The sequence below is a fragment of the Micromys minutus genome, assembly GCF_963924665.1.
Source record: "Micromys minutus genome assembly, chromosome: 8".
In the NCBI taxonomy this organism is placed as follows: Eukaryota; Metazoa; Chordata; class Mammalia; order Rodentia; family Muridae; genus Micromys; species Micromys minutus.
Window position 1 is genome coordinate 3280661 of NC_137977.1, and position 14158 is coordinate 3294818.

Sequence of the window (14158 nt, forward strand, 5' to 3'; positions counted from 1 at the left end):
AGATGACGTCCACGCAAACTTTTCTTCTTGCAGTAAATGATAATTGACACAGGAACCCATAACTGTACAGAGAGGAAGTAACTTTAGAATGCTCAGCCTAAATGGGATGTCTACATCAGAGCTGCCCAGGCTCTGTGGAAGAGGGGCAGGAAGCTTACAAGAGCCATACATGGTAAAGAGCTCCAAGGAAACCTCTCCAGCCATGATGGGAGGGCGCAGAGACTTGCAGAAGCTCAGGCCAGACAAACCCCAGCAGTAAGGGAAAGTCGGTTTGGTGATGTGATGCTTAATGTACCTGCCATGCTCCAGGGCGTGTCCCACAACCAGGAGTAATCAGCCAGCAAAACCTGACTTCATGGTTGTTTGTTTGTTTGTTTGTTTAGAGAGACAGAAAGAACCTGACATTGGAGTTGGAGGAAGATCTGGTCTGAGAGGATTTGATTATGATTAAATACATTGTACCAAATTCTCAAAGAATAAATAAAAATATTTTAAAATAATGCAGAAAGCCATTAAAAAGACATCTAGTGTCAGCCTCTGGAATGTGCACTCACACACACCTACCCACACTAACATGTACACACACTCACAAAAGTTGAGGATTCCCCTTCCTCACTGGGAACCACACAAGTGAATAGCAGAGCATGCCCAGTAATCTGTCTCCCTGAGATAGAGGAGGAGAAGGTATCAGTAGAGGAAGTTAGGAGTCACATGGCTGTCATTCTGGCTTTTTATTTCCCCCTAAAGAAAGTTAGCTTGAAAAAAAATTCTTTTGTTTTGTGCCTGGAAGGAAAGAGGCTGTAAGTCCTCACTTCACAGCCCCCCGCCCCCCCAGACACGAGGCTGGAACACTCCAGAAGAGCTTTGGAGAGATACATTTCTTTCTAACAGGAAGATGGCCATAGGAAGCTGAGTTCTTGAAAATTAGGACATAATTAAAGTACACAATCTGACCTACAGTTCAGCCTTGAATTGTTTCTTGCAGTTATTCCCAAGTGAGTCTGACATCAGGGCACCAGCAGGGGCAAACATGCACGGGGTGGGGGTGGGGGGTGGGGGGGCCTCTGCCTTCTTCCAGATCTGACCCGGAAGAAGGAGGAGCAGGCTAAGGCACTATCTGCTTCTACACAGTTATCCCAGCAACTTCTAACTCACTACTCAGTGAAAACCAAACATAACTTTATGTGCAAAAATGAAAGACCACGACAGTCACTAGTGCCCTGTGGGTGACAATGAGGGAACTGTCCTACGCCCAGGGCCTGTCCACTGGGAAGACGGGGCAATGTGGTGATTCCCCATGTAGCAATGCAGAGATGCATCGTAGGACACAGGAGACAAACAGACCACAATGACTCAGCATGCTAGCAAATTCTTCCAAGTGGGAATTAAAATACAAACTGGACTCTTGAGTTAGTTATTTTTTTTTCCAGACAAATAGATGTTTCTTGGGGTGGCCGAAGAGATTTAAAAATAAAATTATCTTTAGATTTAATATAGGGGGCAAGTTAATTCCCCAGAGGATCTCCTTACCTGTACAATAATCTTTCTTTTTTTAAAAAAAGACAGTGTCTGAAACAGCCTAGGCTGGCTCAGACTTGTATAGCAGATATAGTCATAAATCCTGAACTTCCCTCCTCCACCTCTCAAGTGCTGGGATCACAGAGGTGCTCCACTGTGCGTAGCTATGATCCTTCTCAGTGGGAGCGAGCTGCTTCCTGCCTGTTTATTTTGTTTCTCTCTGCTGCCTCTGCCTGATACACTGCAGAAGCAATAAGAGGAGGACTCTGTAGGTTAACTGTGTTCTGGCGGAAGAGAAAACAAAATCCCCCATCCAGGGAACACGGGAGGGCGATGGGGAGAGGTGTAACACTGCTGTGGTCTTTTCTCTACATTCATTCTACTTTCAGACAACACTTCCCAAGTCTGACCACACTGAGAACAAGGCCCGCCCTGTTCCCTGGTGATATAGGAGTCCTGCAAGTGTACAGCACACCTTAGTAAGCGATTATTTTCCCAGAACTACATAAAAAAGCCAGGCTCACTGTTTAAACACAGAGGGCTGCTCAAGGTTTCATTTGTTCACCTGCACCGAGAGAGGAAGTGTGGGAAAGCTGTAAAGTAACATTAACAGAGGCGACGATGGAAGAGGACTCCGCCCCATCGCCCCTGAGGACTCCGCCCCATCGCCCCCAGGGAACTCACACTCCAAAGTTTAAGGCTCAGCCAGTTCTTGCTCTGTCATGGCAGCAGCAGGACGGGTTTTTTAAAATGTATTTAAAATTAGGTGTATAGGTCCATGTGCCTGTGGAATAAAGAAGAGGGTGTGGATCCTGCTCAGTAGGGTTCTAGGAACCAAACTCAGATGCTCTGGAAGAGCAGGAGGTGCTCTTAACCACCGAGCCATCTGCCCAGTTCCATATTTTAAGTGGGTTTGTTTTGAGACAGGGTACAAATGTATGTAACTGAAGGCGGAACGCACCAGGCGGGCCTCTCTAATCCTCCCTCGGAACTCACCTGGCTTCGTTCTCAGTGCAGCTCCGCTAAATTGATCCTGTGATGCCTACCTCACATGAGCATGCTGCGCGCCAGAAGACAGAACTCTGCTGGCAAGGGTACATGCTTGGCTCCTCCTGCCTAAGGCTCTGAATGCACACACGTTTTGGGTGGCCATAGGCGTCAACTCCAATGCTATGAGATGAGTCTCTTGAGTTTTGCTGTTACCTACATATCCCTGTATGCTTAGCAACTCAGCAGCTATTTTAGAGATACCCATTTAGCATAATCTGCTTATGTGGGAGTTAATTCATGTACTGGGTTTAAAATATACAAAAGCTCTGTCAAGCCATCAGCTCAGATGGCTCAGAGAACTAAAACCTGAGTGCTCGCTGCCACCGAGGCCCCCACTTTATTACCACCCCACAGATCCTATTAATTATGTGGTTCAACCCACTTCCTCACTTGAAAGGGTTTACATCTGAATAAGCATACACAGAATACCACTGAAATTACGTTTGCTAGAAGGGACAGTGAAAAATGCAGAAGACTCAACTTTGAACTCAGAAAAGCCTTTCTTGAAATGATTGCTGGGTGGATGTTTACACACACGTATGACCAGAGCAGAGCTTCAGGACGCCATGTAATTTGGCACTGGGGCTTAATAAATGAATTATTGCAATATTTCAATCTTTTGTTATCACTGGTGTTAATAAAGTATCTTCAGAGTTTTTGAGCCAGTCATAATCAGATCGGCCCTTCAAATCTGCACTGCCCAGAGAATGAACGTCTACAAACACCTCCCAACAGATGCTCACACTGTAGAAATCAAGTAATAGACCAGTACAGAAGTTTCCAGTTCCATCCACTTATTCCCCTGGTTCCCCAGCCCCCCTTTTAAAGTGGTGCTGGGTCCAATCAGGCATATTGGGCAAGCATCCTACCACTGAGCTACATTCCCAGAGTTCCCCACTCCCTTAAATTTTTGTTGTTGTTTTGAGACAGTTTTGATAAGTTGCCCAAACTGGGCTTGAATGCATAATTCTGCTGCATCTATTTCCTGCGTAGAGTAGCTGAGATTATAAACCCATACCACCAGGTCCAGCTGAAAATACTTGATGGTGACTTTTTTTTTCTTTGTTGGTGTCCCTAGTAAAATGATACTTTGGAAAATGGGCCGCAGACCCCCAAGTCCTAGTTTGTTGACTTCTGACCATCCATCTTTACATATTCATGGCTGTCTACTCTCTCTGTTCTGCTTTGTTGAAAGTGTCCCCCTTTGTAAGCCAGCTTAGCCTTGAGCACAATACGCTTCTATTCCAGCCTCCCACGTGCTAGGGATACAGTGCGAGCTGCTTTCCTTGGTCTATTTTTTGGTTTATTTGTTTGTGGTTTGTTTTGTTTTTGTTTTCCTTTAAATGAAATTAGGGTAAAGTTATTACAGATCGAAAGCAGGTGTTTGGTGCTACAGTACTCTGTACCCAGAAACCACTGGGAGAAAGAGGGACTCACAGGAGAGCTGACACATCTGCAGGTGAGATCACCACCTTTGCTCAAATTCCTGGCCCAGAAGGAACCGGCCTGGGGCCCTCAGGACATGGGAACTGAGGAGCACTCTGGGACAGGATCCTTCCAGTTTCCACCTGCACCCGGAGCGGACCCAGTGTAACAACTCTCTGAACCCAGACTCTGCCGGGAAAGAGCTGGTCTCCCAGAAGTGTAAGATCATCACTGCTGCTCCGAGGGACCCACCTGGAATCAAGAAGAGTTTGGAACAGGATCCTTACAGTTTCTGTCTGCACCCTGTGCTGACCCTGTGCTGACCCTGTGCCACAGCTCTCTGTACCCAGACCTTACTGGGAGAGAACTGGTCCCCCAGTAGTGCTGACACACAGGCTTACAAGAAGATCAAGTCAGAATCAGCAAGACCAGCTAACACCAGAGAAAAGCAGATGGCTAGAAGCAAGTCCAAGAACCTAAGCAATGGAAACATAGGCCACTCGGCATCATCTGAAGCCCATTCCACTACCACAGAAAATTCTGGATACTCAAACACACCGAAAAAGCAAGATTCTGAATTAAAATCACAACTCATGATGGTGTTAGAGGACTTTAAAAAGGTCCTAAATAACTTCTTAAAAACAAAACAAAACAAACAAACAAAAAACAAAACAGGACAACACAGGTACACAGATAGAAGCCCTACAAGAGAAAACACAAAATTCCCATAGAGAATTATAGAAAATCATGACCAAACAGGTGAAGGAATTGAACAAAACCATCCAGGATCTAAAAATGAAAATACAAACAATATAATCACAAACGAAGACACACTTGAAGATAAAAGAACCTAGGAAAAAGATTAGGAATCATAGATGTAATCATCACCAACAGAATACAGGACATAGAAGAGAGAATCTCAGGGGCAGATGATACCATAGAAAACATTGACACCGCAGTCAAAGAAAATGCAAAATGCAAAAAGATAATAACCCCAAACATCCAGAAAATCCAGGACACAATGAAAAGATAAAACCTGAAGATAATAGGTATAGAAGAGAGTAAAGTTTCCCAACTTGAAGGGCCAGTAAATATTTTCAATAAAATTTTAGAAGAAAACTTCCCTAACCTAAAGAAAGAGATGCCCATGAACATACGAGAAGCCTACAGAACTCCAAATAGATTAAACCAGAAAAGAAATTCCTCTCAACACATAAAAGTCAAAACGCCAAATGCTCAAAACAAAGAAAATTATTAAAAGCAGTAAGGGAAAAGGGTCAAATAACATATGAAGGCAGACCTATCAGAATAACACCAGACTTCTCAACAGAGACTATGAAAGCTCGAACATCCTGAGCAGATGTCATAGAGCTGCTAAGAGAACACAAATGCCAGTCTAGGCTACTGTATCCATCAAAACTCTCAATTACCATAGATGGAGAAACTAAGATATTCCATAGCAAAACCAAATTTACACAGTATCTTTCCACAAATTCATCCCTACAAAGGATAATAGATGGAAAACTTCAAAATGAGGAGGGAAACTACACCCTAGAAAAAGTAAGAAAGTAATGTTCTTTCAACTAACCCAAAAGAAGATAGTCACACAAATACAATTTCACCTCTAACTACAAAAATATCAGGAAACATCAATCCTTGATCCCTAATATCTCTAAACACCAGCAGACTTAATTTCCCAATAAGAAGACATAGACTAACAGACTGGAAACTTAAACGGAACTCAATATTATGCTGCATACAGAAAAAAACACCTTAGTGACAAAGACAGACATTAACTCAGAGTAAAAGGCTGGAAAACAATTTTCCAAGCAAATGGTCCCAAGAGACAAGGTAGAGAAGCCATTCTAATATAAAATACAATTGACTTTCAAGCAAAAGATAACAAAAGGGGGGGGGGGGAGGATACTTCATACTCATTAAAGAAAAAAAAATCCACCAAGTTGAAATCTCAATTTTGAATATCTATGCTCCCAATGCAAGGACACCTACATTCATAAAAGGAACCTTACTAAAGCTCAAAGCACACATTGGACCTCACAGAATAATAGTGGGAGACTTTATCACCCTATCTTTGAGAAAATCAACAAGATAGATAAACCCTTAGCCAGACTAACAAGAGGGCACAAAGATAGTGTCCAAATTAACAAAATTAGAAATGAAAGGGGAGACATAAGAACAGAAACTGAGGAAATTCAAAAAATCATCAAATCCTACTACAAAAGCCTATACTCAACAAAACTGGAAAATCTGGAAGAAATGGACAAATTTCTAGACAAATACCAGGTACCAAAGTTAAATCAGGATCAGATAAACCATCTAAACAGTCCCATAGCACCTAAAGAAATAGAAACAGTCATCAAAAGTCTCCCAATCAAAAATAAGCCCAGGACCAGATGGGTTTAGTGCAGAATTCTATCAGACCTTCATAGAAGACCTAATACCAATACTCTCCAAACTATTACACAAAGTAGAAACAGAAGGAACACTGCGCAATTCCTTCTATGAGGCCATAATTATGAATAAAACACACAAAGACCCAACGAAGAAAGAAAACTTCAGAGCAATTTCCCTTATGAATATCGATGCAAAAAATACTCAGTAAAATTTTAGCAAACTGAATACAAGAATACATCAAAATGATCATCCATTACCATCAAGTGGTCTTCACGCACGCAGCCAACTGAAGACTAAGCCAGTGTTATCCCCCCAGTGTCCTTTGCTTCAGGTATAGAGCCATGGAGTCAGAAGTTTCTTTGAAAGTTGACATAAGCTTAATGCTCTATGTGGTTGGGCAGGAGGAATGCAAAGCGGGGCATACATGAGAGTTCACCAGAGACAAGGAGGAGACCTCGGGATCAGTCGGTCAGGTCAGGCTGTCTCTGAGCTGTGAAAATGAAGCTCTGAGAATCTGGAAGACAGCTGAGATAGGTAATTGCTGAGTGGCTGATCACTATGCATTGAACAAGGAACTTTGAGGCTCTTCCTATAACCATATTCGATAAATGGCCTTATAAAATGATGCATTTGTACCTGTTTTATATGAGAGAAGGCAGCCATTCAGCCATCGGATCCTACCAACCCATCAATAACTGTCAGGCAGATGGCAGAGCCTACATGTAAACACAGATAACAACGAAGCCAATTACTTCTGCTCGGGCTGGAGGCGGAGCTTAGGGAGAGGACATGTGCCTACCATGTATGGGACCCAAGTCTGACCTCTGAAACATCAAAAAGAAAAACTTATTGCTGCTGTTGTGATACTGTGGGTAAATGGTGACTGGAAACGAGAAGAACATTGAGGAAAACGTTCAATGAGTCTGCCTTTTAAAATTATGTGGATGAGAAAAAATTCAATTTTTGATGTATGAAAGTGTTAGGATGGGGAAAGTTCAGGTTTGAGTCTTCCCATGAAGGCAAATATTCAAAGTTCAGTGCTTCCATATAGGAGAGAAGACACATAGCAGTTTTGCATTTTCTAGCAGCCACATGGGAAAAATAAAAATAAAAAAATGCGTCTGAAATATCATTTCTATTTAACTTAAAATGTCATCATTGCAACATGAAAAGAAAACTATATAAAAATCAGTCTTACACAGTTTTTTGGTTCTATGTCTCAAAGTTTCGTATACACTGAAGGGGGAGGGGAGGTACCAGTTGGACTGTCCTTTCTTTGGGTACTCAGTACCTAGATGTGGCAGTTGGGTACTGTAAGAGACCAAGCAGGAAGAAAGAGAGTAAAGAAACCTATGAAATTTGATACACATTTCAGGATATGAATAATGAGAACCAGAATCATGAACTTCATTCATAGAGAGATAGGCTAGGGAAGTCTCCAAATGAGACACTAACTGAAGTCTATTCCTAATGCAGTACCCATAGATGGTGAATGGAAAATTCCTTGAGCATCAACAGACTGAAGTTAACCTTTTGTCTTGTACAACAACCCAAGGCCGAGTGGATCCAGAGCTCTACAAAGGCTTGAACCTCACAGAACATTAGACTATGGAAAGACCCATGCTCATCCACTGAGCAACACAGAAGGAAACTGGCTGCTTAAGGCATAGGCTACTGGTCCAAAAATCCCATGCCCACATGTTCCAAAGTCCAGTACATTGGTGTGTGCATCTGTTTGAGTATGCACACCTATATGTTCATGTATGTTTGGGGGCTTCAATGATGTGCATGAGTAAGGAGGCTTAAAGTCAACCTTGGGTGTCATCCCTCAGGAGCTGATTTTTTGGAGACAGGGTCTCTCATTGGCCCAGAGTCTGATGAGCTGGTTGGCCAGTGAGTCCCAAGGGTCCATCTATTTCTGCCTTCCTAGTTCTAGTGTTAGGTTCCATTTTGTTGCTGTGATGAAAGGGTTCAGTTAACTCATATTTCTGGGCCACAATAAAACATGAAGGAAGTGGAGGCAGAACTCAAATCAAACATGAGCCTTAAATAGATACCATAGAGGAATGTTGTTTGCCATCTGACTTGCTTGAAAGCTCATGCTTAATTTTCTTTCTAATACCACTCACAATACCTGCCTAGGGATGGTAATGCCCACAGTGGGCTGGACTTCTATCTATTTTAATCAAGACAGTTCTTCACAAGCATGCCGATTTGATCTAGGCAACTGTGCAACCGAAGTTAAGTTCTCTCTTCCCGGATGACATGTCAAGGTAAGAATAAATTCTAAGCAGATAGCTGGGATCATAGGAATACCAGCTGTTTTGTGTGAGTTCTGGGGATTGGACTCATGTTTTAGTGGCAAGCACCTTACCAGTTTAGCTATATCCACAGTTCGCAAGACCTTTTGAGAAAAAACACGTAACACCCCTACGTGGAAATTTTCAGATCATGAAAGTTTGCTTCATCCACAGAATTATTAGAAATATAATACAAAATGATCTTCAGGACATGTGTGTAAAATTATATATATGAAACATAAACGAATTTCATGTTGAAACATGGGTCCCTTTCCCCGCATAGCTCATTAGCTATAGACAAATATTCTAAAAATTTAAAATGTGCCAAGTCAGAACTACTTCTATGTACTTCAGAAGTAAGCCCTCACGCTGCATTAACTTCCCCCTTCTATAAAATGTTTAGAAAGCAAACCAAAGCAAAAGGCTAACAGACCAGATCACTGACTTGCCTGACACCTAAGGACAGGGTTTGGACCTCTGTATATATTTTGTACTTGACCCTGAATTTAAGTCCTCATCAGAAGGTCCAGCAGCAACGTTCTGTAATTGCTGTTAGCATTAACAGAAGTTTGGAAGGGATACACACAGGTACTATTTTAAAAGAACGAGAATTAGAGTCATAGTTTTGAAAAGTAGCCACTGTGACCATGTGACCCCGTGTCATCTTAGTGTTTTTGAGTCATACCTGCCCTGTGTGTGACTCAAAGGTGACTGGCAGGATTACATCACTGTAATCCTTTGTGGATCACATATAAACTTACATTTTAGCCATTTCATTTTTATCATGGTAATTAAAGCTGGTACTCAAGAGAAACATTTTTCTACCCTTTTTACCTTAATTTTCAAATTATTTTACATAATACTAGGTAGTCAAGAGAGATCTAAAAACCCAATACGCCAGTCTCCATAACATCTTTACAGTAACTAGGATTCTTATTCAGTTTCTCCTATTTAGACTGCAAACATTTTTTTTCTTTCTCTCCACCCCTCTCTCTTTCTGTCTGTTTCTGTCTCTCTGTATATGTGTCTATGTGTGTGTGTATATATATGTGTGTGTATGTGTGTATATGTGTGTATGTGTGTGTGTGTATATGTATGTGTGTATGTGTGTATATGTGTGTATGTGTATGTATATGTATGTGTGTGTATGTGTGTATATGTGTGTATGTGTGTGTGTGTATATGTATGTGTGTGTATGTGTGTATATGTGTGTGTATATGTGTGTGTATGTGTATATGTGTGTATGTGTATGTATATGTATGTGTGTGTATGTGTGTGTATATGTGTGTGTATATGTGTGTGTATGTGTATATGTGTGTATGTGTATGTATATGTATGTGTGTGTATATGTGTGTGTGTATATGTGTGTATGTGTGTGTATATGTATGTATGTGTGTATGTGTATGTATATGTATGTGTGTGTATGTGTGTGTATGTATGTGTATGTGTGTATATGTATATGTATGTGTGTGTATGTATGTGTATGTGTGTATATGTGTGTATGTGTGTGTATATGTGTATGTGTGTATATGTGTGTATGTGTGTGTATATGTGTGTGTATGTGTGTGTATGTGTATATGTGTGTGTATATGTATGTGTGTGTATGTGTGTGTATATGTGTGTGTGTGTGCGTATGCATGTCAGCCCATGCATGCCATGGTGTACACATGAAACCTAAGAAAACAACCCTCTGGATCCTTTCCTTCTACCTTGACATGAGTTTGAACTGAGGACTTATGTATTTATTATTATTATTATTATTATTATTATTATTATTATTATTATTAATTTCACCTTGCTTGCATCATTTTTAGATTGGGTTTTATTCTATAGTCCTGGCTCTCCTTAAACTCATTTTGTAGCCCCAGCTTGCTCTGAATTCATGATCCTTCTCCCTTGGATTCCTGAATAACGGAATTACAGGTATATATTGCATGCCACTCAAAATGTGACATCCGGACATGTGCTCCACCAGACAACCATGGCCCTGAGCACCTCGGTAGGTTATCTTCTACACTGGGCAGTGGCCAGGCCACACTGTTCTTCTGATCATCCCATGCATGCACTTGTGGGAACGACATCACTGCTGCAGTTACCTTGATTCAGGGTATTTGGTGAGGGTGGCCAGGCTGCTGGTGTACATGTGACCACCCACATCGATGTGGACGGGTGCATTGGATTTGGTGAGCTGCGCTGGAGTTGGAATGCCTTGGTTGTTCAGTGGCGATGCAGGGGATCTAGTGATCAGAGGTCTTGACATATTGGGCCGGCTGTCCTACAGAGAGAGAAGCACATTGAGATATGGTTTCTGTTGTCACTGTAACTGGAAAACAGGTCATAAGAAAAAAGTGAGTGCCGATGTGATCAGCTGCAATAAGAGCTGGAAAACAGCAGATTCTCTTCAATTTTGCTCTAATGATTTATTAGCAAAACAAACCTGGCAACAAAGAGAAAAAGCTTCACATGCTCAGCATCCAGTTCTGATGACTCTCAAGGCGCATTATACAAATAAATTTCCACATTATGCAAATAACAAGTGGCGTGTGGAGAAATTCTATTCATTTCAAATGAAAAGATAATCAGTGCTTAAAACAATACACACCCAAATAAAATATGTGTGGTTTATACTCGTCTTTGGAAACTTCCTCATTGCTATGCACAAGAAAGCAGAGCAGATCTTTCACCATGTGTGCTCTGTAAGACAGTTTCCTACGGTTCTAGTTGTGAACCACTAAAGAGAATGTTGTACAGTTCTGTCAACTGTTCAAAGAGGCTCCACAGGTTTATCAGTCAATAGATTTAAAAAAAAAAAAAAAAGATTCCCAGTTCTTTCCCTTGAGGTCTGTGACTCTGGGATGCTTCAAACAACAGAACCCTCAGGTGATAAATATGTGCTTGAGGACCACAGTCCAGCTTCTGTGCTGTGCTCGTGACTTCTGAAGAGATCAGGCTTCCTAGGTGAGGATGAGGCAGATGTTGCCACCACAATGTGTAGTCAGAGCAGCAGAAAGTGTGCTGTAGCAAACAGAGCAGGATGAGGGCGGCATGCGGCTGCCCAGGGACATGCTCAAGGAACTATACTCTCAAGAACGGAGAGGAGGCCAGTCATCCCCCGGTACAGCCATAAATGCTTAATCACTGTGGGTGACTCCCAACCGCAGGCAAGTTACGTCAAGTTTCTGGCACTCCTCAAGGGCCAGCTATTTAGAGTCATCAGTCTGATGATGTAATTGGTGATCAGTTGAGGACAAAACTAAAAGAGCATTCTGTAAGACTGACCACACACACACACACACACACACACACACACACACACACACACACACACACACACACACCCTCTGTAACTTAGCCAGAGACTGTTTTCAAACACACTCACAGTGAATGACAAAAGTAGGGCTGGATATTCCAAGATGATTCTGAAAAAACGGCTCCGTTGGAGATCTCAGAAGTGGCTTAGTCTTGAAGTACAACATGATAAAATATATATTTGCAAACGTCATAAGTTTGTTGATCCTGGAACAGCTTGAGGAGCTACCTGGAGCTCAGCTGGTAGAGCTCTTAGTGAAACCACGAGTCCGAGCAAGACTGCGACTTGGCTTGCTTTCCCAGGCAGTCACTAAGAACAGGGGAGTGATGGTGCCTTCACAAAACGTTTACCATCTGTGTGGTGCCCTTCTGCATGGTACATGAAACAGAGCCCAGAAACTGTCACTTGGAGATAGTTCATTTCTCTGCTCCTAAATCAGGTGGCAAATTCATGGGTACTCACTGGAGTATTCTTCATTGTATTTTTCAATAATGCAAAATAGAAATTAAGAAAACAAAGGGTGCTTGGAACACATAAGGAAAAGGGATCTGAAAGTGTTATTAGTTAGAGAGGAAAAAACCAAACAAAAAATGCAGATGGCAGAACATATTAAGATTAAAAAGTGCCAGAAGCAGGAACTGCAGTTCCGGGAGACAGAAAACATACTTCACCCTGTGATCAAGGCCTATGGAAAGGCAGTAAATAAGCTGCTAGCTGTGTACATTTGAGGGATGCCATTAGAATTCATACAGTCTGCTCTGGTATCCCAAGCCTGAAATCCCAGTGTTCCTACTGTCTGCTGAAGAGAACAAAGTCCAGGAGGCTTTGCGTGAGCTAGCCTGGGTATGAACCAACCAACAAAAGACCTGTCCTAGGTAGCCTTACTCTTGCTGTGATGAACACCTTGACCAAAAAAGGAAGTTGGAGAGGAAAGGGTTCATTTGGCTTAAACAGTAAATCACGGAAGGAAGTCAGGACAGGAACTCATAAAGGACAGGGACCTGGAGGCAAGAGATGACACAGGCCATGGAGGATGCTGCTTATAGGCTTGCTCTCCATGGCTCGCTCAGCCTGCTTTCTAAGAGCAGCCAGGACCACCAGTCCCCAAAGGGCAGAGCACCCCAGTCCCCATCAACAAATGCTCTACAGACCTGCCTGCAGCCCAGTCTTATGGAGGCTTTTCCTCAATTGAGGCCTCCTTCTCTCAGATGACTTTAACTTGTGTCAAGTTGATGTAAATCCAGCACAACTGACTCCTCGTTAATTTGATACACAACCTTTCCTGCTCCTCTTCATCCCCAAGACTGCACATTAATATTGACATCACAATGTAAAACATTTTCAAACTTAAAAAGTCCCATCAACTTTTTAATTGTGGGCCTCTATAAAATAAAAATAAATAAATAAAAAAACAAATAAAATAAAATGTATTTTTTATTTCAAGAAGAAAGAACCAGGGCACAATCACAATCAAAGCAAAATAAAATTCCAAGTGTGCAAATAATTCAATGTCCAATGTCTGGGATCCACTCCCAATCTTCCGACCTCCTTCCAAGGGTTTGGAGCACTTCTCTGGCTCCACCCTCTGCAGTTCACACAGCTTGTTCTGGGCTCTGGCTGCTGTGTGCACGCCACAGCTGCTGCTGGTCATCCCATCGTATCTCTACAATGCTGGGGTCTCTTGCTGACTGGGCTGCACTTTCACCAATATCCTCTCCTGGGCTCTCCTCGGGGACCCCAGTCCTGCCACACAGTGCCAGGCCTCAGCTGTTCTCCATGATGCCTTCGAGTCTTCAAATCCAGTACCACCTGGGTGACTTTCAGCTGCCTGTCGGAGGTATAATCTTATCCACCTCTGGAACACGGTATCTGTGTGTGACCCTGAGGAAACGCTTCCCAGAAGACTTCATGGCAACCACGTCAGTCTCTTCTTGATCACAGCTGATTCTTTAGGGCCAGTTGACCAGCATCCATTGTCCCAAAAAAGCGAAGATTTTACTGAAGTGGTCTGGTCTTGTATTAACCGTAGCCATTTCTTCAGCTCCAGATGACCTGATACCACAGGTTTTCCCACAAATAGCCTGGCAGAGTCTTTGCTTCCCTCTGAACCTTCACAAGCCAGGCCTCCATCGTACAGTGA

At 42.4% G+C, this 14158-nt stretch overlaps 1 protein-coding gene across 2 annotated transcripts in view; it reads right to left on the bottom strand.

Annotated features, from left to right (window-relative positions):
* The window catches only part of KCTD1 (potassium channel tetramerization domain containing 1), a 97770-nt gene that overhangs the window by 33379 nt on the left and 50233 nt on the right, over positions 1 to 14158 (bottom strand). For both annotated transcript variants that reach the window (XM_080920227.1, XM_080920226.1), the window contains exon 2: positions 10805 to 10983. In XM_080920227.1, coding sequence (XP_080776353.1) covers positions 10805 to 10968 — 164 coding nt within the window. In that variant the 5' untranslated portion in view covers positions 10969 to 10983. The remainder of the gene's footprint in view (positions 1 to 10804; positions 10984 to 14158) is intronic.